This window comes from Heloderma suspectum, chromosome 2, assembly GCF_057233095.1.
Source record: "Heloderma suspectum isolate Gila_16-S chromosome 2, 16-S_ref, whole genome shotgun sequence".
Classification (NCBI taxonomy): domain Eukaryota; kingdom Metazoa; phylum Chordata; class Lepidosauria; order Squamata; family Helodermatidae; genus Heloderma; species Heloderma suspectum.
Genome location: NC_139459.1, coordinates 191,806,476 through 191,831,858, shown reverse-complemented (window position 1 = coordinate 191,831,858; position 25,383 = coordinate 191,806,476). Strand labels below are relative to the sequence as shown.

Below are 25,383 nucleotides of genomic sequence, written 5' to 3'. Positions count from 1 at the left end.
CATGAAAAGAACTGTTCCGGCATCATGTGGGGAGTCCGGCACCTGACTTATTATTGATGGGCTCCTAAGGAGATTGACAAAGAGGTTCAGTCCAGACCTGCTGAACTGGTTTACGGGCAGAGATTTCCCTAGCCATCCAGATGCCCCTTTCCCTTCCCTTGAATTCCCAGATAGCCTCTTTTCTTATCCATGTCCAGTCACAGCCCTACAAACTTCCCATCCAAGATTTCTGCCCTTTGGAGCTCAAACAGCTGGATAAAAGGAACACCTCTTTCACAATAGAACTATTTTTGGGTTCCCTCTTCTAGGAAGACTGATGCTTTCCGCACCTCTTCCCCAACTCATGCAGGAGGACATCCAGCTAAGGAGCTGCCTCCAAAAGGCACAGGCTGAGGGCTGGCTCTAGATTTAGTCTTGCTACTTGAGTTTAGACACATTGGAGTCAATGGGACCTGAGTAAGTCATGACTCACTTAAGTCCCATTGATTCCAATGGGTCTTCTCTAAGTAACATGACTCAAGTCCTATTGATTCCAATGGGTCTAGTCTTAAGTATGGCTAAATCTGGAATCAACGCTGAGTTTGCACTATCCCCTCTGCTTCTGTTCAGTGCCCTCTACCATACTTAATGGACTATCCTGTGTGCCTTATCCTCACCAGCCAGCAGGGGGAGCTATTACGAGAAGGCTACTCACTTCCCTAGGAGGCGAGAAGGGCACCCCTCCATCCAGTCAAAGTCAGAGCAACCCCATCTACCCAACGCCAGTCCCCAGTCCTAGGGGAGGACCAAGTCCCAACTATCCACAACCCTCACGCCAATCCACACAAGCCAAGGAAAGCAACTCTTTTACCACCATCACCACTCAGTGATTCTCCCAGCAGGACATAGCGCTCCTCCGTCAAAGATGCATGGGGAGCACAGTGCCTTGTGCCGCCTGCAATTGTGCTAGGAACAGTCGCTTACTCCACATCCCCCTAAGCCCCCCCCCCGGCTCCCCTGCCCCAACTTTCCAACATCATCACTCACTAGCCCCAGAACTCCCCCCCCCCACCCTATGAGGATGCCAGGTTCCGTTTAAGGTGGGCGGCTCCCATGCTTAAAATAGCCCCTTCTCCCAGCCTGTCGACTCACCACCTCGGAGTCTTCGAATCCATGGAGATAGGAGTCCTCATACATGGAGGTGGGGAAAAGGATCGTCCGGGAACCAGGGGAGAGGGGGGGAGGCAGGTGGCAGCTCCTCCGACCGGAGAGGTGTCCAGTGCTTTGCCCCCTGCCCCAACTGGGTTGGGGGGGCAGCAGATAGCAAACAATCGCAAGGCTGCTCAGCCCGCTCTCTGTCAGACTCCCCACCCGGAATGCTCTGGCTCTGAGCTCAGCAGCGACGGCAAAAACAATAGCGCCCACCCACCAGCCCTCCCCTGGGGGGCAGGCACAAAGGCAGGCAGGCAGGCAGGCAGGCAGGCGAGGCAAGCAACAGCTACTGGACCATCCAGATCCGCCTGCACCTGCTGGGGCGAGGGGGCAACACGGAAGAGCTGGGGTGGTGGGGGTGCCAATGGGCGTGGCGCAGATCGGCAGAAAGGAAACAAAAGGCTGGAGAGGGCCCACCAAGAGGGCACACGGAACAGTAGGGCAGCCCCGTTGGATGGGGATGCGGTATAAGTACATTCTCAGCGGGCAACAACCTTTGCCCCTCGTTTTGCCCTCTCACTTGGGTGCCTTAGGTAAGCAGCTTCCTCTCAGTTTCCTCTCAGTTCCTCTCAAATCAATCTGAGGGGCATCAAGACGATCCGCCGCAGGAAAAGTTGCCTGCTAGATACACCCAACCATTGGGTGAAGAAGGGCAGGAAAGCCTTCCTGGGGTCAGGCCTGCTGGACGAGCGCGGGTCAGGCAGGGGAGGCAGCAATACGGGACAAGCGGAGGAATGTGGGAAGGGGAGGGGTTCGCAGAGGAAGAAATGGGGAAGTCCAGGCCACTGTCCCCATCATCTCCACTTCCATCCTAGCACCAACAGCCCTAATTGCCTTGCACATCGCTTACCTGGTCCTCAGTGCCAAACGACTGCCTTCCACCAGCCGCCCCCGGCAACCCATCCAGCCCCTCCCCACAACCACCTTTGCTGCCACCTCGGGCTCCCACCCCCCAACACACACACACATCCCAACTGGCAGATGAGTTGCTTCGCCCTCAAACCTTCCCTCCCAACCTCTGGGGCAGGAACAAGGTTGTCAGGGGCGGCAGGCAGCGTGGGGGATGGCGGTGGGGGAGGAAGGAGAAATGGCTTTGCAGGAAATGGGGCCAGATGGGGATTTCCCCCCCTGCAGTTTCCCCAAGCTCTGTCTCCATATGCCGCTCTTCGCTCGATGCCAGAGCTGCTGCTGGCACTCGCTTAAACCCACCCACCCATCCCCAATCTCCCATTTCCCATCTAAAGTTGGGGAGATGCCCAGTTATTCCACCCTGATTCTTCTCTTTGTTTTTACACCAGACTTTGCCAAAGAGGGGTATCTACCTCGCGTTTTCCGAACACCCCCTCTAATACGACCCCCCGTCCCCGGATCTAGAAATACAACCAGAATGCGCGGGGTGGGGGCGGGACGGAGAGAAGCAAAGACGCACAGCTGCCTGACTCTCCCCCTCCCCATCTCCCCACCCCGCCGCCGCCGCCGCCGCCTTCTCCCAGGGTCTTTGGATCTGCCAAGAGTTGCAACCGCGGCGGGTGGGTAATAGAGGGCCAAAGAGGGGTAAGAAAGGGACCGGGCTTGGCACGGATAGGAATTGGGGCGGGAGGGGGGAAGGAAGGATAGAAGAATGGGGCGGAGAAGACAAGCGAAGGGGGCTGAGATCGGCGTGGTGGGAGGCGGCGGCAGCGGCGGCGGCTGCGCGGTGCCTGTTAAGTTACCTCGTTGAGCAGGAAGGTTGCGCTGGAGTCAGAAAAAGACATAGACGGACGGGGAGGGAGCCGGCCGGCCGGCGGGGCCCGGGGTGCGGTGCCAGCTGGGAAGAAGGAGGGAGGGAGGCGCCCCCCGCCCCCGCTGCTTTCCCCGCCGCGCCGCTTCCAAGCGCCTTCCTCGCTCTGCCTTCTCTGGCTCTCTCCTCCCGACGACCGCTGTGCGCGCCGCCGTGCGTCCCTCTCCTCTTCCTTGCTCGCCTCCCCTCCTCCCGCTACGCGCCGTTCCGATAATGGACTCGGGGACGTGCCAGGCGCTATATAATCACATTAGGGGGGGGGGGGGGAGGCGCCCAGCAAAGCTAGTGAACAAGCCTCCTCCAGCGGCAACGGCGGCGGGCGTCCTCGACCTCCTACCCACCACCCCCACCGACTTCCAGCCATCTCCCCTCTCTTCACCTCGGATCCTCTAAAACGGGGTTTGGGGTGGGGTTCTGAATTGGGGAACAAGCGAGAGGAGCTGCAACGGATGATCCAACTCCCTCCCCCCCGTTAATCTCCCGCATGTTCCTCCCGCAGAATATAATGGGGCAGGAGGGAGAGACATTACAGATCCAGGAAAGTGGAGATGGGGGTGGGGGGTGAAGCCGCTCATCCGCCCCTGCCTCACCGTTTCCCAGGGTTTCGTTTGCCTTGGCTCACCGGAGCTCAGCCTACTGTTTCCTAGGCTGGGGCTGATCCCTGGAACAGATGAAGTATGAATAGAAAGGTCTCCAGAGTTAGTGCAGAGTGTATTTCCAATGGGAGTCTGCACACAAGAGGAATTACGGGGGAAAGGCTTCCTGATCAGAGGATTACACTGTCAGATAATCCAACCCTAATATCTCCTTTTTTCTGCCTTTCCCGAGTTCCTTCAAGTTTCTTTCCACCGCCAGCAACCCCGCCCACCCTACTGACACATCTTTCCCACTGCCTTTGCTGCAATTCCAGGCTGGGTACCCCCTACCCCCACCCAGGCTTACCCCAGCTTCTTATAGTGCCCCCTGGTGGGGAGATCAGCATTCCTGAGGTTCAACCTCCCTTGGTGGGGAGTTGTTCTAAGTGGGTTTCTGTAATAATATTTTTTTTTTTTAACCCTCCACTAATATATGATAATTCACACCCTGGTTCCGATCCCAGATGGGGCTTTTGGCATCAGAGAATATCAACTTCATGTGTATTATAATAAGGAGCAGCTGGATTTGAGGAGGGGAAGGAGTGGAGATCGATTATGCCGCCTGGCTCTCTTGCAGAGGGTGGGTGGCGGGACAGATGAGTCCAGCTGGGTGGTGTAGCCCTACATGGACAGTACCATGGCACTTGGCCTGGGGGGAAAGGAGGAGATGGGCTCTGTTGCCACCATAGCACAGTGGGATAGACCGAGAGCAGCATGTGGAAATAACCATGTGCTGCAGTGAGGGTAGGTTAGCTTGGTTGTTCCAGCCCTGCAGGGGGTGCTATGGGGTGGGGTCAGCAATCCTCGCCAGGAGGGAAGCTTCTGGCTTTACTGTATGGGGTAAACTCTGCAGTAGGGAGCAGACCTGGAGCACTGGTTGAGGAGGAAGGATGTGGTAGTTAGTTACTCCAAGAGGGACCGCAGAGGCTGTGCAGCTGAGGTTCTTGGCTGAGTGGGGAGCTAGTGTCTGCCTTAGGCATCAGTGACCCAGCAGGGGCACTGCAGGGCATTGGGTGGGGATGGAAGGGGGCAATTAGTGGGCAAGGCAAACTACAACACGCCCCCCTGCTTCACACCCTTGCTGCTAATCAAGCCACGAGCCACCATGGCCAACGCCATCACCTCCCTGACAATCTAACTCTTCTGGACAGCTCTGGCTTGCCTGGCGGCCCAACCCACCTCACCTGTAGTGCCTCCCATTTCCCATGCCGCAGTTCTTGGTTCTGCCACCCAGGCCCACTCTCTGGGCTACTCCACCCCCACCTGGCCACTCCTCGTCTTCCAACCCTCCCCAGGAGATGATGCCACATTACCTCGTTGAGCAGGAAGACACTGGAGTTGGAGAGAGACATGCAGTGTGTCTGCTTTGCCAGATGGTAGTAGCAGCACTGCCTGCCTCAACACCCCCCCCCCCTTCCTCATGAACCCAGCCCAGCTCACAGGGCAGACGGGAAGCCCGGCCCACAGGGACTCTCGTGGGATGGGCAGCGAGCAGCCTGCAGGCTCGGGGGCACGAGCAAATTGTGCAATGGTGCACGAGCACTCCAGGTTCTCCCACACAAGGTTGCCTCGTGGCACTGTCTGTGAGCATCCCATTGGCCCGCAGGCGCTTGTGGGGCAGAGTGTGTGCATCACAAGGTCGGCTGTGTGAACCATCCTCTTAGCACTAGGCACAAACAGCCCGTTGGCTCGCAGACTATCGTGGAACGGCTCACCGTCAGTCTGTGCAAAGAGGCATTTGAGCAACACACAGACTCATGCATGCCACTGGTTTGGGACCGATCAGCACTTAAGGTCTTGTGGGACTGAGTGGGAGCACCCCCAGCCATCATCACACAAGACTGCTGTGGGCCAGCGACACATGGGCTTTTGTGACTATGATTATCCTGTGGCAGGACTGGTACTCACAGGATCTTTGTGCATGAGTCTCCAGCCTGCCAAACGTGTCTCCTGGGGAATGACACAGCACAGTGGAGCAAGCACTTCTGGGCCAATGGGTTGAAAGAAAGTGATAGGTAGTGAGCCCAAGAAAATATGAAGTCCTCTCGGTGGGATCTGTCTAATTCTGATACCTGGTGTTTTTATGAGACAGCGCGCAACCGACCAGTGCCGGCTCCAGGTCTGGAGGGCCCTTGGGCAAGGCACCCTCACGGGGCCCCTCCCTCAGTGAGTCGACCTTCTTGGTGTTGTGGTCGCCAGCTGCAATGGCTCCCTCTCCTCTCTCCTCCCTGCTGCCACCTGCTTGCTTGACAGGCCTGGAGCCAGGGAGCAAGAAGGCAGCGGCACCTGCTGCTCCCCTCCTCACCACCGCCGCTGCCGGGGCCAGAGCGAGAGGCGGGTGAGCAAGCAGGTTGCGGGGGTGAAGGGGAGGAGCAGCTCCAGGGGGCTCTTCTCGGGGGCGCCCTGCTGGGGTTTGGGCCCTCAGCAGGTGTCCAAGCATGGCTACCCTTTACACCGGCCCTGAAACCAACAAGCCACCCAATCCGGTGCCCAAGGCCTCTTGGTCTACATGTTTCCTTCAGCTTGCTGGGATGCTCCCACTGTGGCTTCTACCCATCATGTTCTGCCTTGGTTCAGTTTCTAGGCCAGGATGGGCACTCAGCCATCCTCAACAGGACCAATATTCCTGCTTAATACAGCATCCTAGGAACGTGCCCATCAAGAATCATGTTGTAGCCTCCTGAGGGGCCGTCAAGCTGCTTGTGAGGGTGGGGGTGGCTTCCTTCCTCTCTCCCTTGTTCCTTCTCAGACTCTCCAGGCTAGCACTCTTTGTGGCATGCATCAGAGGGAGATCCTTTCTTCCTGTCTGCTGGAAGTTCAGGGTGACCAAACTACAGACACTCCAAGCTGGCTCTTATAGAAATGGTTAGCAAAAGGTCTGTGAAATATCATGGGGGTGGGAGGGGAGGTTGAGTTCTAGATCCTTGTGCTATCATCATCCTTTCAAGGCAGCCCTCTTCATTCTATGCCCTGTGTCTTGCTGGTGGGCTTCCTAGAAACAATGATGCCAAAGCAGAATGCTGGCCTAAATGGACCCCAAGCCAAGTCTAAGCCGAAGAGAACATTGGTTATTGGATGGACTAAAAACGTAATTAATTAATTAATTAATTAATTAGCCTGCAAAGTTTTTTAAAAAAACGTGTTGTCTCTCTAAAATCTAAATCTAAAATTATTCCTAGGCTGCTTTTAAAGGTAGAACCCTTAATATTTCTCACTGGAAATATTCCCCTGGTTCTCCCATCCTTTTCTCTCCCCGCTCCCAATATCAGAAGAATCCAAGAAGAGCCCTGCCAGCTGGATCAGACCAAAGGCCTATCTAGTTCCACCATCCTCTTTCCCACAGAGGCCCCTGGAAGCTCACAAGCAGGACACAAAGAGGCCCCCAAACTCTCTTCCTCCCCCCTGCAGCACCTGTTTGCCACCAGCTCTCTCCCTTACACCATGGGTGGGCAAGCTCTGGCTGTGGGGATTGTCCATCCAGCACACAGAGAATTGGGCTCCCTCTGAGGTCCCTCCCCAAGCCCCGCTCCCTATCCTGGAGGGTACGGGAGGAGCGCTGTGTGAGGAGGCAGGGAATGGACTCCCCTTGTTATCTCTGATAGGTGTGGAAGACTTTCGCAGAACACCCGGCTCCCCCCACTCCTGGTTTCAGCTTTCTCTGCTTTCTCCACTATGCCCCCAAGCACCCTTTCCCTTTCACAACACCCCTGCAGCTCCCTTTTCCTCTTTCCATCCAAGTGGACTACTTTACTTTCCTCCATTGGAATAATGAGCAGCCATTCACTTCTACTTGTGGGGGGCAGGTGGGGGGCGATATAGGGATATGTTTAGGAGAACTGTGAGGGCTCAGTCTGTTCTTTGCCCCCAGTAATCCCAGCCATTAAGAACCAGGCCTGCTGCTCCTACTGTCTACATAACCCCTTCCTGGGCTTTGTTTCTTGGTCACTCTAAAATGCAACACAATGTTGGGGACTGTCTTTTAAGCAGACACAGAAGCATTTATGCTGCTTTGGGGCAAGAATAAAATTGATTATCCAGAGGAAATGAAGGCAGGATGTATCATTCAGAAGCTCAGGGATTCAAGAGGCTGGCACAGCCTTCCACATCCCTGCTCCATTCACAGACTGGGGAGTTCTGAGTGTGGCTTGCAGTGGTTAGAGCAGCCTGGCGCCCTCCAGAGGCATCGGACTACAACTCCCACCATCCCCAACTATGCTGGCTTGGGTTATGGAAAATGTAGTCCAAAACATCTGGAGGACACTGACTTTGGGGGAGGCTGAACTGGGAGTCCCAGGTTCAAATCCTCACTCCAGCCATGAAGCTCACTGGATGACCTTGGGCGAGTCTGTCTCTCTCTCCCTCTCAGCTTTACCTACCTCACATAGTTGTGAGGATAAAATGAGGGAAGGGAGAGAAGCAGTGAGAGTCAGTGTGGTGTAGTGGTTAGAGTGTTAGACTGGGACTTGGGAGATCGGGTTCTAGTCCCTGCTCTGACATGAAGCTCACTGGATGACTTTGGACAGTCACTGACTTGGTTCGCACATTAGCTGTGGCCTACTGTGGCTTATTTAAGCCATGAAGAGTTGCAGTACCTGTGGGTGCCAGGTTGCCTATTCAGGCCCCAACCACAGATTTCGTGTCATCTGAAACTGGGTGGCAGGGATGCTTTTTGAGGGTTAAACAACTCTCAAATAACCCATGGTCTGTTGTAGAGTTAATTGAGGGTTGTTTAGGCTTTGGCTTGGGGCCTCTTAGGCCCTAAGCCAAGGATTACCCTACCTGGCAGGTTCAATTGTTTCATTGGTGAAATTCTTTTGAACACTTGATCGCTGAGCATTGCTGCGATTGATGAAAAATCCTTGCATTGTTTCCTGTTGGCCAATGCCTGTGACCCCTTGCTGGTGGTGTAGAGAGTTAGAAGGTGACTTGATGTGGGAGAAAATAAGTGCTCAGTGGGGGTGGAGTAGGGGTTGCAGGGAGATCAATAGAGCTGTTGTCTGTAGAGCGGGGCAGGCAGAAGGGAGGTGGGGATCTACTGGTCTATCTCTAAGTGATCTGCAGTAAATCTCTATGGGGTTCTGACTCCCAATACTTAAACAACAGTAATACAACAGTAAATAAAATTGCAAGGGGAAAAATCACTGGCACGGCTGACCTTATGCTAATTGATTCTCTCTCTCTTGGCCTCAGTGTTCCTCATCTCTAAAACAGGAGTAATAATTGGTCACTTGTGACCGGGTCTTTGTTCAGCTCAGCAGGCCAGTTTTAGAGAGTTGTATTAGAATCCCTGATCTCTAGTAACTCAGAAGTAGACTTTAGACAGACAGACAGACAGACAGACAGCTATATACACCAGTGTATCCTTCATGTGGTGCAGTAGATAATTGACTCTGCCCTCTGAGCCACCATGTTGTGTCTGGCCCTGGTTGATAGACCTCAGCATTAAAAAACAAAATAGATCCCACAAGCCTGAACTCTGCCCAGTGCCTGCCCTGGATATAGAGAGCAGGTAAAAGGATTTGTTTCTGGTACCAGTTCTGTGCTGCGCTGTGGTCCGGGAATTAAGACGTCTACTGCCTCAGACAGGAAGAATCCTCCATCTCTTGACATTTACACTTCCTCTCTCCAACTCCCCTGGTGTGGCTCCATTTTGGGTTGTGCTCCATCATACCCTGAAGGTATAAGAGGTTGAATGAGGAGCTTCTCTGAAATGCTGTGGCTTTATCACCCCCACCCCACATTGTGAGTCATTCAGCTTGGGCGAGTGGGGGATGTACAGCTGGAAGTGTATGTATGTGGGGAATCCTTCCATTTGGCTGCCTCAGTCCAGCAGTTTCATAAATAAGAAAACACAAAGCCTGGAGGGGCGGGTGGGGGCCGGGTCAGAGTGGCTGCTAATGGATGCTCTCAGATGCCAACAAAGGCCCTGGGGATACAAGAAGCCTCTTCACTTTCCGAAAGAAGGAGAGGAACGAAGGGGGGTGAGGAAGGAAGGCTGTGGGATGTGGGGGGTGAGGGGCATCCGAGTGCTCTCCCTCTCTTACATTTGGGAATGATGGAGCCAGAGCCAAGCTCATTTCTTACCAGGATCTGTATGAAACCAGGTGACCAACCAACCACCAGCTTCCCACCACCACCACCATCAGATGACTGGCAACCCCATTACAGCTTGGCGTACTTGGCAAAAGGGCACCTACCAAAAATAGCCTCTCAGCCAAAAAACACTCTCCTATTGTTTTTTGTACGTCCAATTTTTATATCCAGAGATTGTGCTTATACAGGAGAACAATTTAGAAAGGTGGAGGGTAGTTTCCCCCTTTTGTTCAGGTCTTAACCATGTAATTGTTCTTCAGCAGCAGCCATATCTTTGGTTTTTATGATATATAGTGCTCTTTAAAAGGGGAGGCTTTGGGCTAGTTAATCTTGAATATATCCAACAGCAGACCTTTGAAACTTGTGGTGAATTGAGCTGCCCACTTGACCAGGGGGAAAAATACCCTGGTCTCCTCTCGTGCCATGGATGGAACTTGTGTCAAGTTATTGACTGGGGTGCTTCCAGGCAGAGGGGTCCGATGCTATCAGAAGGCATTGTGCAGGTACTCTGTCTTTTCTTCCTTAATGGTGGTAAGAGAAAAGATGGAAGAAGCAGTGGGAAAACACGGGAGGGTTACAAGTGGGTGATGATGCCATCTGGACCCCCCCATCAAATTCTGTGAAAGAGGCAGGGCCAGCATAGCCAATGGTGAGGGCTGATGGAAGTTGTGGGCCAAAACATCTGGAGGACCACAAGTTGCTCGCACCTGGAATAGACGATCATGGGTTGACAGAGCAATCCTATACATGTCTGCTCAGACATAAGCCCCATTTTATTTGTTTGTTTGTTTATTTATGAGTGAAGACATATCTATATCAAAGCCTTCTCCAACCTGGTCCCCTCCAGATGTGTTAGACGACAACTCCAATCATTCCCAGCCAGTATGGACAATTCATCTAGAGGGTGCCAGGTTGGGAGAGGCTACTTTCGGACCTAAACAAGGGACTCCAAGGTGGTTTACATAACAAAATACACAAAACCAAAGAATAACAGAATAAAAAGCACTAAAACAAGGCAGAGATAATCTCAATTTAAAACCATTAAAAGCCAGGTGGAATAAAAATGTTTTCACTGCCTGCCCAAAAGTCATCAGGGGTTACTTACTCCCTGGTAAGTATGTAGAGGATGGCAGTTTACATACAGTTGCATATTCAATGACTATCTGAGACAACTTTGTATGTGTGGTGCAAGGGAGGAAGAGTCATTTTAATATTTCATTGAATGTGCTAAAACAACCTGCAACTTGGCCTCCACTGGCGCTCAAGACATCCTGTGACTAAACAATCTAACATGGTCCCCCAAATGATGGCACTGGGACTGTGGCTTAGCAGCCCAGCCTGGGCTCCACGCACACACCCTCCTTTGTCTCCAGCTGGGCTCAGAGAAATTGCCCACCTTGTCACCCTGCCAGCTGGTATTTCAGAAGGCTCAGCATCTCCGGATGTTGTCCTCTGACACAGCATTTGCTAGATACAAAAATAGCGAGAAAGATTCAGGCAGCGCTATCTGGCCGGCACGCTTCCTGCTGACTCTCACAAGCTTTGACAAACGCCACAAAGCCCTGCTTAGCTCCACCATGTGCTCAGTCAACCCTTGTGCCTTCCAGGGTGACATTCAAGAAACCTCACAAGGGTCTCCTTTGGTTTCTTCATCACCGCAAAGTCCTCATGGATAGGGTGGCCAAGTATGAATCGCCAAAAGAGAGGAAATGCTTCAATAAAGAAGAACATGTGGTTTGCATGAAATTTTCATATTCTAATTTATAGGCACAGGTGCAAATTTAGAAATAATTATTATAATTTAAATAGAAATATAGTACACCCCACCATAGTGCGAAAGGCTGTGACCAAGTGACCTGTATGCCTGCCTGTTAACTATTGATGGGCAACAGTTCTTATGGTTCTTTAACTTTGAACCGGAATGGGACAGGTCAGCTGTTCAAATAAAAAACACCTTCAAATAGAAGACAGTCCTCTAAAAGAGGCCACTCAGCCACCCTAGATGGAGGAGTATATTTTCTTGGCATTCAGCAGCTTTAGGGTGCCATCTTATGCATGTTTAGGAAGAAAAAAAACATCCTACAGTTCCCAGTATGCACCTACCAGCATGGCTAGCTGGAGGAATGCTGGGAGTTGTAAGGCTTTTCTCTCTCTAAACATGCATGGTATTGTGCCCTTAGTGACTCAAAGAAAGGGAGTGGAAACCAGGGTGGCCAGATGCAAAAGAGGGCAGGGCTCCTGCACCTTTCATAGCTGTGCAGAAGAGGGAATTTCAGCAGGTGTGGCTTGTCATTAACAACTATTAAAGGTGAAAGAACCCTGCCCTTTTTTGCACCTTGCCACCCTAGCAGGAGTGTGGAGTCCAGGGGATCTGTTGTTGGTGGGAGTTCTAGCAGGCTGGGAAGTACAGAGTGCAGGGAAGAGCAGGGAATGGGGGCTGCACATCATACAGTTCTATGCCTCTGGATACTCCAGCAACTGGAAGAGGAGGAGTTCCTGCCTGCTGGATTATGACCCAATCCCTCTGTGATCCAGCAAGCAGGAAATGCTGTAAATTTACACTTCCTGCTAGCAAAGAAGGGGCAAGGAGAAGCTGTTGAGAGGATGGGGCCCAGTTTGGATAGCACTTAGGCGGAGTAGAGACTGGGCATATCTACACTAAAGCTTTACAGCACAGTATCCTATACACATCTATGGAGAAGTAAGCCCCACTGTGTTCAGTGGGACTTGCTCCCAGGTTAAGTGGGTAACTGAAATCCTGTACTGGCTTACTTGGGAGTAGGCCCCATTGAACTGAATGGGACTTACTTCTGAGTAGGAGTAAAGTACAGGAATGTATTTCTCATCTGGTTTTAATAGGCATTCCCTTGCCCCAGGGAACTCTGGGAGGTGTTGTTCTGTGAGGGAGACTGGGAACCTGCAACAGAATTCTTGGCACCCTTATTTACCAAACCACAACTCATAGAATCATAGGGTTGGAGGGGCCTACAAGAAGATCGAGTCCAACCCCCTGGAAGCCTGATTCCCAGGTGGTTCCCCATCCCAGTACTAACCAGGGCTGACCCTGCTTAGCTTCCGAGATCTCCCAGCATGTTTTGGAGACCATTACGTGGGTGTAAAAGTAACATAAGTTGGTAGTATGGCTGTGCCCACGGTGTGCTCAGTGGATAGAGAGGTAGACCGGCATGTGGGACTTGCACTCTGTCCTGAGTCCTGCCATTGCCATGGTTTAATTGTATGGCATTGAGAAAATACCCCCCTCCAATTGCTTAGTTCCCTTCTGCAAAAAGGGGAAACTAGTGACCAGGTGTAGAATAAAACACTTTGAACATTGGAAAGAGAGTTCTGATGGATAAGTAGTAGTAGAGCAGGAGCCTATTTTTATTTATTGTTACATTTATATTCCACCTTGTTTCCTCTTGCTAGGAACCCAAGGCAGCTTACATAGTCCTTCTCCTCTCCATTTTATCTTCACAACAGCCCTGTGAGATAGGTGAGGCCAAGAGCCAGTGACTGGCCCAAAGTCACCCAGTGAGTTTCATGGCTGAGTGGGGTCTTAAACATGGATCTCCCAAGTCCCAGTCAAACACTCTGACCTAACCACTGCACCACAGTGGTTCTCATTTTACACTTGTCAGTGTAATGAGGTAAGGGTCCCTACTTTCTTTGCCCAACCCAGGGGCTATTTCAAACATTACAACACTCTTACACTTCTATGAAAGAATTAATGTGCAGCCTGTTTCTAGATTGTCATGTATGAGGATTGCATATGTGTGTCTATTTCCATGGGTCTGTGTTAGCCTTCCCCAACTTGATGCCCCTAGCTCTTTGGGACTACAATTCCCATCAGCCCAGCCTGCATAGCCAGTGATTGGGAATACTGGGAGCTGTAGTCCAAAACATCTGGAAGGCACCAGATTGGGGACGGCTGGGCTGTGTGCAGTCAGTGGAAAGTTGTGATGAGCAGAGCAAGTTCCTAGCACGTATACACTGCATCATGATCTGCCTGCAGGTTCTATATTATTTCCCACATGTAAGTGCTTTCTCTGTTAGAACTTTGTAATATTTCAAATGGCCCTGGCTCTGAGAGAGGAAAGTGATCTACAGCAGAGGTGGGCAGAAAGTAGATCTTCAGATTTTGGGACTTCAACTCCCAGAGGCCTCTGCCAGCACGGCCAATAGTCAGGAATGTTGGGAGCTGTAGTCCAAAATATCTGGAGATCTACTTTCTGCCCAGCCCTGGTCTAGAGGGTTAGGGGGCTGGTTGGTTGGTTGGTTGGTTTCCTGGCCCTGTTCTAGCTGTAGAAGAAGCCCATGCTGCTGTCTCTCGACGTCACTTGCTTTGAGTTTGCATGGCAAAAAAAGACATGGATTTCCCCAGGATGGGAAACAGGTCATATCCTTATGCTAAAATTAGAGGTGCTGAAGCACAAGTCTGCTTGCAACAGAGTAGGGTGACCAAGCGTGAAGAAGAGCAGGGTTCCTTTAGTGATTATGTGAAAGAAAGAATTTCAGGAGAGTTGGCTTTTCTCACCCCTGCCCCAATTCTTTCTTCTGCATAATTATTAAAGTATAAGTGAGTGGTCCTCCTTCAGCATCCAGTCACAATGTGCGCAGTTTCAATTGCACACATTCCTTTATTATTGCCTGACAAACATGTCCCAGGGCTGTGCTCTGTTGCTGAAAACAGGTGTCAGTATTAAATGTTAGGGTTGCCAACTGACCTGGAAAGAAAAACCCAGCCTGGCCATCTTTTGTGCTTTTAACAGCAACTTGATCTGCCAAAATCAGCAGGAAGCTTTTCACTGCATAGAGATAAGCATCATCACCTCCTTATGTCTGCAGATCAAGCTGCTATTAAAGGCACAGCTACCATGGCCAGTTTTGAAGTTGGCAACCTTAGATGACACCCCCCAACTCAACTTCAGTGCTGGTCACATCAGCAGGTCAAGAATGGAGCTTCCCCACCCTCCAAAACTAATTCCTTGTTTTGCTTTCCCTCTGCTTTTAGGCAGTCCACCAACTCATCGAACTTCTGGGGTGAATGTGCAAGATTTTGCCGCATCCCTCACACTGTGCAGCTAGATATTCTGCACTCAGGCCCAAACAACAAACATAGGATTGGGTCCACAGCATGTCTAACGCCCACCCAAATGCAGTCACAGAAATGACAGGGACGTGTGCGTGCGCGCTTGTGTGTTTGCGTGGTATCTCTTTTTTCCTCAGCTCTCCCTATCTCACTGTGTCCCACAGAGTCCCTTGAATTTCCCCAGCAGCGTGTGGGGGTGTGGAAGGGAAAAGAGTGTGGAGGGGCCCCTTCCCAAACCAAGATAGTCTAAAAAATTAAGACATCTTGGCAAAACAGCTTCAGCAGCATATGAATTATTGAGGAGCATGGAGACTGCCAGGTAGTTTGAGAAACGAGGGGGGCAGAAACAGGCTAAGGGTTACACAGGGACAGAGGCAGGACTGAGGGAACGGAGGTAAGGGGATGCTGCTGGTGGGGCTGAGCTACAACACAGCGCTCTCCAACTTGGCTCTCCAGACCATAATGTAGAGCCAGGGCAGCAAATTGGGCAGCTGTCTGAGGTGGCAGAATTCGAGGGGGGGGGGGCTCCAAGCTAATCAGGAAAACCCTCTTGGGGGAACACAAACAGAAGCCCCCACCCATTGCCACTTGCATCCTAGAATTTTGGAACAACACAGTCTGAGGTGTGGGGATAATTGTGCTTTTCTCCAAAGGCATCTCCGTTCCCCTCAACTGAGTGAAGTGAAAGCCCTTTCCATTGGAAGGGATAAAAAAGGAGCTGCCATCAGGAAAACCCTTGAGGAAGAAACATAATTGCCCCCACACCGGCCTCCCTCACACCCTGCCATGCACAACAAGGGGCAGGTGTCAAGGAGCAGCAGCAGGGTTCGTTTTTGGCTACAGCAGCTATGTGGTCTTTTGAGCTAGCTCTTGGCTCTGAGCTGTCTGTTCTGGGGAAAAGCAGGGCAGGAGCTGGAAGGGGGAATGGAATCAGTATCTGGCAGGTACTATAGCTCAGGGGTGGGAGACATCTGGCCCTCCAGATGTTGTTGGACTGCAACTCTCATCAGCCCCAGCCAGCATAGCCAGTAGTGAAGGATGATGGGACCTGCAGTCCAACAACATCTGGAAGGCCACAGGTTCCCTATCCCTGCTATAGCTCGAAGCCTGACCTGGAAAGACAAAATTCAGGAGTTGATTAGTCCCCTGGACTACTGGCCACCCAGCCTATGGCAGAAGCGACCAGGGCTTCCAGTAGAACCAGGCGGATGGGCCTAGTCTCCATTTTAAGTTCACACAATGCCCCTAATGTGATGTCATGTCGCTTTGGAGCACTTGTAGGAAATTGAAATGGCAGCTAGACACCCCCCACCCCACCGTTGCTTACAGGGTCAGGCCAGGAAAAAAAAAAAAAGTGTGCGTGTGTGTGTGTGTGTGTGTGTGTGTGTATATATATATATATATATATATACGCCCAAGGCAAGCATCAGTGCTTCCCAAGGATGACAGGGGCTGACACCTGCTCTAAGTGTGATGAACCAGTGTGATGTAACGGTTAAAGAGTGTTGGACTAGGAGTGGGGAAAACCCAGGTTCTAACCCCCATTCAGGATAAAATGGGAATGGAGGGGAGGGACCATGCTTTACCTCCTTGGCAGGATAAAAATGTAATAAATCAACCATAGATAATGGCATAAGCATCAGTTTGTAGCATGACTGGACAGAAACAAAAAGGCCTGTAGGCCTAATGTCAGGTGTACCCCTCATGCCAGGCTCACTGCTGCCTGCTCCTCAATTTAGTAGACTAAAGCAGGAGTGGAAATGCTGTTTCAGCCCTGGGGACTGAATTTAATTTCAGAGAAGTGGGGGGGGGGGCTGCATTACAGCTGTGGGCAGGGGCAAAAAATACCAGCATATTTTAGCTTCAAGCTCTTACTGCCTGTATCTGAGCCATTTGAGGGGCATTTCAACCTTTTAGAATGGGAGAAAAAACTGTACAAAAGCCAGGAAACCACGAAACTATCAGTGGTTGGGGTAAAGGGGGTGGGGCCTTCTGGGGAACCCCAGAGTGGAGGATTGGGACCTTAGGAGGGACAGATTTGGCCTACAGGCCTGAAGTTCAACACCCCTGGACTAAAGGCAAAACCATTAGTAAGGCATTGGATGGGTGGTAGTGAAGATGTACTGTAGCGCACGCCAGAGTGCCACTCTCTTAGACACTGGGCTTGATCTGAGGCAGACTTCACCAAAACATTGACTACCTACTATAGTAGCTAGATCCTTAGTTGTTTCCTAGTAAACTCCAGACCTTCCTCAGAAGTCAAATTCTGCTGTTTCTGAGGGCAGAATTGGATATTAATACATGGCCCACGAGTAGCTGCTGACAAAAGCTGCATAGGCTTCTTCCATTTCCCCCTCTGCTCTCCCAGTAATATCTCATAATACAAATAACTCATGACAGTGATGTTGTTGCAGTGTCTGTTTCCTTACCCCTGCAGTTAGCAACCAATTAAATAGAGCAAGGGGCCAGGAAAATCAGAACGTGATGACTTTGCAATTATACTTTTGGAATTACAAGGTGTTTCCGGGTGGGGTGGGAGGATAAGGGGGTGCTGCTTTTGACAGCAGCTGGGCATGCACCATAATGTGTATACGAGCCATTCTGGTGAATTCAACTTGACATAGATATCAGGTCAGATTATTTGGCCATCTAACCCAGTATTGCTGACTCTGACTGGCAGATATGTCAATATGAAAGAGCAGTCAGATACAGTCTGAATGGGCTGTGCTCCCTGGAAGGAACCAGGAACTAGTTAAGAGCAACACCAACTACTTCTGGCCTGAAAATAGAGAGGCTACAGTTGGAGAGAGCTCTGTAAAAACCTTTCTTTAAATAAAACTTACACGTTTGTTTAGAAAGTAGGGTCTGTTTGATTCTGTAAGGTACAATCCAACTATCTTGAAACATGGTGCCAGCGGTGATTGAATCTAGATAGAACAACAGCAACAAGAAACTGTGAGCTGAGAAAGAAAGAAAGAAAGAAAGAAAGAAAGAAAGAAAGAATTGCAGGCCTGAAACCACCAAGCACATTAAACCTTCATGCTCAGAATTTAGCTAAGGCATGGAAAACCTGGAAAGAAGAATTTAATCTATGTGAAATGGCAAATAAAGAGCAGCCTGTGAAAATGAAACTGTTTTTATACTTGAATAGAAAAAGGGGGAGAGAAAAAAGTCAGATGTTGTATGCAAACATTCCCCAAACACACTGTGGTTCAGCTATAACAACAGGTTGTTTTTATGCTCATAGCCGGTCCAGAAAGAATGAAGCGGTTCACCTGGGACCAAGCAAGAGAGGATATTGCATCACTTTAAAGATGCTAGCAGCCGGTTGCAGTTTTGGAGATACTGAACAGTCCTTGATGAGGGACCAGATCGTGTGTGGCATTCAGGGCACTTGAGTATGAGAGAGACTGCTGAAGGAAGCTGACTTGACTTTAGAGAAAAACTTGAAGGTTTGCAGGGCAGCTGAGTTGTCCAAAGATAGGATTAGAGCCTGTCCACATAATTCACAAGAAAGAGAGGAAGAAACAAGCCATAAGGACAACATGTTCCAGAGACTAAAACTCATGCTATTACAGAGTTGGCCAGAAACAAAAGAGCATGTACCATAAGAGATAGCACCAGTCTTACAGATCAAGATGTACTGTGTGTACAGAACAGCATTGTCTTCTGGGGAGAAAGAGCAGCTATATCAGAAGCTCTTCAGACAGAAATCATGTGCAAAGTGCATTCATCTGAACTGGGAATTGTTTGTCTATGACAGGCCAGGGAGGCAGTCTACTGGCCAGGAATGAATGAACAATTAAAGACATTAATGGGGAAATATGAAGTGTGCAGATCCTGGGAAGACCGCCAACCCAAAGAAACACTCCTACAGCATGACATTCCAGAGAGAGCTTGGGCAAAGTAGGTGGGATTTGCTTAGCTGGGCAGACAAGGAATATACGAGAACTGTAGGTTACTTCTCAAAGTTTGGGGAGATAGACCATTTACCACAGCCTTCCCCAACCTAGTGCCCTCCACAGCCTACAATTCCCAGCTTTCTTGCCCTTGGCCATGCTGGTTGGAGCTGATGGAACATTAAGTCCAAAACATTTGGAGGACACCAGGTTGGGGAAGGCTTATTTACCAGATATCTCTGTCAGAACAGTCATATGTAAAATAAAAGCACACTTTGCACACTATGGGATACCAGACACTGTGTATTCAGATAATGGTCCCCAGTTTGTTGCGGGGGAATTCAAGAAATTTTGCAAGGACTGGGATTTGGATCACTTCACTTCATCATCTGGGTATTTTCAAAGTAACAACAAGGTAAATTAAGCACCTAAAAGAGCTAAAAAATAATTGATAAAAGCAAAAGCAGCAGGGGTAGAGCCATTTCTAACACTACTATAACATCAGAACACTCCATCCCAAGGCCTAAACTCAAGTCTAGCATAAAGGTTAATGAGTTGTAGAAATAAGGCAGTTTTACCAACAAGTGGGAGGCTATTAGAGCAGGATTCACAAAAGCATCTCTTGGTGAATTGAGGAAACAGCAGCAACAGAAACAGGTCCTTTATTACAACCAATTGGCCAGAGAACTTCCAGGTTTAGAACCAAGGAGCACAGTGAGGGTCTAACCCCTAACAAAACAAGACACAGTCTGACATAAGGCAGCAGTAATACAACAAGATTACAACCCACACACATTGTTGAGGGTTCTAGGACTTCACTCAGTTTTAAGGTTGCCAGCTTTTCAACGAGCTCCTGCAGCTTGCCTTCAACCACATAGGGCCAGCCCTGCCATGCAGCAGGGTGAAGCAACCTGCTTCAGGCAGCACTGGGTAGGGGTCAGTGAGATGGATGCATGCAAAATTTGGTGTCTGAAGACTTTTGAAGTTCTAGCCCTAGCAGAGAGCAAACATCATGGGCCAGCACTGTAACAACAGCTGGATGTGCACACTTTCTCCAATCTGGCATCCTCCAGATGTGTTGGACTACAACTCCCACCAACTCCAGCTAGCAAGGCAGATGTATTCCAACTACATCTGGAGGGTGCCAGGTTGGGAAAGGCTGCATTAGCAGATGCTAACATTTATGGATCACTGCCTTGTTGTGGCGAAGGGGCTTGCGTAACTCAGTGAAGCCATAAGCTATGCCGTGCAGGGCCACCCAAGATGGACAGGTCATGGTGGAGAGTTCTGACAAAATGTGGTCCATTGGAGAAGGAAATGGCAACCAACTCCAGTATTCTTGCCAAGAATACCCCATGGAACGTATCACAAGGCTAAAAGATATGACGCCGGAAGATGAGCCCCTCAGGTCAGAAGGTGTTCAATATACTACTGGGGAAGAGCAGAGGGAATTTCCAAGTAGCGCCAGAAAGAGTGAAGCGCCTGGGCCAAAGCCAAAAGGACACTCAGCTGTGGATGTGTCTGGTGGTGAAAAGAAAGTCCGATGCTGTAAAGAACAATATTGTTTAGGAACCTGGAATGTAAGATCAATGAATCAAGGTAAGCTGGAGGTGGTCAAGCATGAGATGGCAAGATTGAACATTGACATCTTGGGAATCAGCGAACTAAAATGGACAAGCATGGGCAAATTTAATTCAGGTGACCATTATATCTGCTACTGTGGGCAAGAATCCCTTAGAAGAAATGGAGTAGCACTCATAGTCAACAAAAGGGTGGGAAAAGAAGTACTAAGCTACAATCTCAAAAATGATAGAATGATCTCAGTACGAATCCAAGGCAAACCATTCAATATCACAGTAATTCAAGTCTATGCCCCAACCACTGAGGCCGAAGAAGCTGAGGTTGATCGGTTCTATGAAGACCTACAACACCTTCCAGAACTAACACCCAAAAAAGATGTCCTCTTCATCATAGGGGATTGGAATGCTAAAATAGGAAGTCAAGAAATCACCAGGATAACAGGCAAGCATGGCCTTGGTGTACAAAATGAAGCAGGACAAAGGCTAATAGAGTTTTGCCAAGAGAACACGCTGATCATAGCAAACACTCTTTTCCAGCAGCACAAGAGGCGACTCTACACATGGACATCACCAGATGGTCAATATCGAAATCAGATTCATTATGTACTTTGTAGCCAAAGATGGAGAAGCTCTATACAGTCAGTAAAAGCAAGACCTGGAGCTGACTGTGGCTCAGATCATGAGCTTCTTATTGCAAAATTTTGGCTTAAATTGAAGAACATAGGGAAAACCACTAAACCATTCAGGTATGCCCTAAGTCATATCCCTTATGAATACACGGTGGAGGTGATGAATAGATTTAAGGGATTAGACCTGATAGACAGAGTGCCTGAGGAACTATGGATGGAGGTCCGTAACCTTGTTCAGGAGGCAGCAACTAAATCCATCCCAAAGAAAAAGAAATGCAAGAAAGCAAAGTGGCTGTCTGATGAGGCTTTACAAGTAGCTCACGAAAGAAGGGCAGCGAAAAGCAAGGGAGAAAGGGGAAGATATACCCAACTGAATGCAAATTTCCAGAGAATACCAAGGAGAGACAAGAAGGCCTTCTTAAATGAACAATGCAAAGAAATCGAAGAAAACAATAGAATGGGAAAGACTAGAGATCTCTTCAAGAAAATCGGAGATATCAAGGGAATGTTTTGTTCAAAGATGGGCATGATAAAGGACAAAGAAGGCAGGGACCTAACAGAAGCAGATGAGATTAAGAAGACGTGGAAAGAATACACAGAAGAACTATACAGGAAAGATCTGAATGTCCCTGATAGCCATGATAGTGCGGTCACTGAACTTGAGCCGGACATCCTAGAGAGTGAAGTCAAGTGGGCCTTAGGAAGCATAACTAACAACAAAGCTAGTGGAGATGACAGTATTCCAGCTGAGCTACTTAAGATCCTAAAAGATGATGCTGTTAAAGTGCTGCACTCAATATGCCAACAAATTTGGAACACTCAACAGTGGCCACAAAACTGGAAAAGGTCAGTTTACATTCCAATTCCAAAGAAGGGCAATGCCAAAGAGTGTTCAAACTACCATACAATTGCGCTCATTTCACATGCCAGCAAGGTGATGCTCAAAATCCTACAAGCTAGGCTTCAGCAGTATGTGAACCGAGAACTACCGGAAGTACAAACTGGATTTCGAAGAGGCAGAGGAACTAGAGATCAAATCGCCAACATTCGCTGGATCATGGAGAAAGCAAGAGAATTCCAGAAAAACGTCTATTTCTGCTTCATTGACTACGCTAAAGCCTTTGATTGTGTGGATCACAACAAACTGTGGCAAATTCTGAAAGTGATGGGAGTACCAGACCACCTTACCTGTCTCCTGAGAAACCTGTACAAGGGTCAAGAAGCAACAGTAAGAACCGGACATGGAACAACCGATTGGTTCAAAATTGGGAAAGGAGTATGACAAGGCTGTATATTGTCGCCCTGCTTATTTAACGTATATGCAGAGTACATCATGAGAAATGCCGGATTGGATGAATCACAGGTCGGAATTAAGATTGCCGGGAGAATTATCAACAACCCCAGATACACAGACGATACCACCTAATGGCAGAAAGCAAAGAGGATCTAAACAGCCTCTTGTTGAGGGTGAAAGTGGAGAGTGCAAAAGGTGGTTTGAAACTCAACATTAAAAAAACTAAGATCATGACATCTGGCCCCATCACTTCCTGGCATATAGAAGGAGAAGAAATGGAAGCAGTGACAGATTTTATTTTCTTGGGCTCCAAGAACACCGCAGACGGTGATTGTAGGCATGAAATTAAAAGACGCTTGCTCCTTGGGAGGAAAGCTATGGCAAACCTAGACAGCATAGTAAGAAGCAGAGACATCATCTTGCCGACAAAGATTCGTATAATCAAAGCTATGGTTTTCCCAGTAGCAACGTATGGCTGTGAGAGCTGGACTATAAGGAAGGCTGAGCGCCGAAGAATTGATGCTTTCGAACTGTGGTGCTGGAGAAGACTCTTACGAGTCCCCTGGACTGCAAAGAGGTCAAATCAGTCCATCCTAAAGGAAATCAACCCTGACTGCTCATTGGAAGGACAGATACTGAAGCTGAAGCTCAAATATTTTGGCCACCAAAAGCGAAGAGAAAACTCCCTGGAAAAGACCCTGATGCTGGGAAAGACTGAAGGCAAAAGGAGAAGGGGATGGCAGAGGATGAGATGGCTAGATAGCATCACTGATGCAATGAATATGAATTTGAGCACACTTCAGGAGAGAGCGGAGGACAGGAAGGCCTGGCGTGCTATGGTCCGTGGGGTCACAAAGAGTCGGACACGACTTAATGACTGAACAACAGCAACAACAACAACAACAACATTTATCTCCATGCTGTGAACAGCTTCACCAGCAGTTTTCTGCAGATCAAAGGGATAGGATTAAGTCAGGTTCTGGCCAGTGGGCAACCCTATTCAATCCCTAGATAATGCTAGCCAGGCTATAGGGCCTCACCCACCGTCACCATGTATGAACTTAGAATGCATGCACCGCAGACAGAATATACAGCACTGTCTTCTGCACCTGTGCCTAGCAGGTTAAAAAAAAAAGTGGTAGACAAACTGTCTTTCAGGAAAGTTTGCCAGCTATTACTTTGATTCTAAATGAGTCCCTGCTAAGCTTTTGAGGAAGCCCAGAGCTTCCCTGGTTCAACATTTGAGAGTCACTTGCCTACAACTATGTCTTGTATTGCATTTGCATCCCACACTTCCTCAGAGTACGTGGTGGCCCGGTTCACACAATCACTGTGGCTTAAACAAACCATCGTGAATTGTTTAAGCTGCAGCATGTGCTGGGTGCTTTTTGCCTAATTACCCACCTGGATAATTCATGGCATCTGAACCTGGGCAGCAAGTCTTGCTGGAGGGGGAAACAACCCTCAAAACAACCCAACAACAGGCCATGGGTTATGTGAAGGTTGTTTCCCCCACCAACAAGCCATGGTGCCTGGGTTTGGATGACAAGCTGTGTCCAGGTAGGTAATTAGGCAAATGGCACCTGGCATGTGCCAGCATGGTCCATGGCTTAAACAAGCCACCAGGGTTTGTTTAATCTGCGGTGATTATACAAAGCAGGTCAGTGATTCCATTTCATCCTCAGAACAATCCTTGTGAGGTAGGTTAGGGTGGGAGGGGGAGATTGGCACAAGGTAAGGGCTCCGAACACTATGGATGAAAAGGCATTGTGCAGTTTATTCTGTCTTTTTTTCCTTAATGGATTTTTTGCAGTAAGAGAAAAGATGGAAGAAGCAGTGGGAAAATGTGGGAGGGTTACAAGTAGAAGATGACATTGTCTAGACCCTTCTGTAAAATTCTGTGAATGAGGCAGGGTGAGGGCACAAGAAAAGCCTTGTCTGGAAGCCCAGTGACCTTCACGGCTGAGCAGGGATTCAAACCCAGGCCTCGCCAATCCAAGTCTAACATTCTACCCAATACACCACACCACACCACACCACCTCTGACTGTACTTGGGTACAAGCCAAACAAAGTTAAACACGGTAGCGCTCTTTTGTTTGCAAGGAGAGAAGGCTGATCCAGCGCTTAACTCTCCTGTTCCAGTCATTGGGGCTTTAATGTGCTTAGCTTTGGCTGGATCATGGGAACAACTTTTTGGTCAATCATTGCAGCACCAGTCCAAATGCTGAAAATGTAATTCATGCATCACACACGTGAGAGGGGAACTTGATGGTCACAGATAAGGGTTCCCAGGGCCACACCCATGCCTTAATTAGCACCTTGATCTGCAAAAAGCTTTTGTTTTGCAGCTTGGGGAAAGATTATTGCCTACTAATATGTATCTGCATCAGGATGCTATGAAAGGTGCAGCTACAGTGGCTGGCCAAAAAGATGGCAACCCTGCTCAGGAAGGAATCAGCATTCCCCCTCAGCCATAGTAAATATGTCAGTGTATTGTGCCTTGTAAGCACCGAAGACTGAACTCAAATTTGAAGTGAGAGTGGAAGAGGTTAACATGAGAACATTTTGGTGAAACAGGAGATGGCAGCATTAGAGATGCCAGGGCCCATGTGAGGATTTCAGAGTTCACCCACCCTTTTCTCCTTCCCCCAATGATAATTGAGAGAGGGCAGAAGTGGAGCTGCAGCCCCCAACATGATCAGATCAGCATGGGGGAGGAAACTGAAATCCTCCCCTTTTGTTGCATTGCCAGCCCTCAACCTTGTGCATTATGGTGCAGAACAAAGTGAGCAATGCCCCCCCCCCCCATCCTTGGGCATGGGCAATTAAGCGGGGGAGGGGTTACCCCTCCTCCCCACACTGTCTTGGAGAGATCCTTGTTTCCTGTGTGTGTGTGTGTGTGTGTGTGTGTGTGTGTGATAAAGAATCCTGCTTTTCAGCCAAAAATTGGCTCCCAAAGCAACTGACAGCAATTAAAACACAACACAATATACTGCTACAGAAGCTTCTCAGCTGCAGCTAAATTGAGGCACAATGGGAAGGCGTCTGACTGCTGCCTCCCCTCCTTCTGATGGCCTCTACAGCCATGGTGCGTGGTGGTGGTGGGAAGGAGATTAGGCCCAGGTTTCCTCCCCACCCGCTGTGGTGTTACTTGAATGGGGGTGGTGACTTTGGCCCCTCCTCGCTCTTGCT

The 25,383-nt window shown here is 49.4% G+C and overlaps 1 protein-coding gene across 3 annotated transcripts in view; it reads right to left on the bottom strand.

Annotated features, from left to right (window-relative positions):
- Positions 1-25,383, bottom strand: part of CACNB3 (calcium voltage-gated channel auxiliary subunit beta 3) — a 74,522-nt gene that overhangs the window by 36,191 nt on the left and 12,948 nt on the right. The window contains exon 1 of one of the 3 annotated variants that reach the window (XM_084836990.1): positions 2,904-25,383. This exon is cut by the window's right edge and continues 12,948 nt beyond it. The exons of 1 other annotated variant lie outside the window; for it this stretch is intronic. In XM_084836990.1, the coding sequence (XP_084693116.1) occupies positions 2,904-2,945 (42 nt within the window). In that variant the 5' untranslated portion in view covers positions 2,946-25,383. One more of the 3 variants, XM_084836988.1, reaches the window with a different exon arrangement.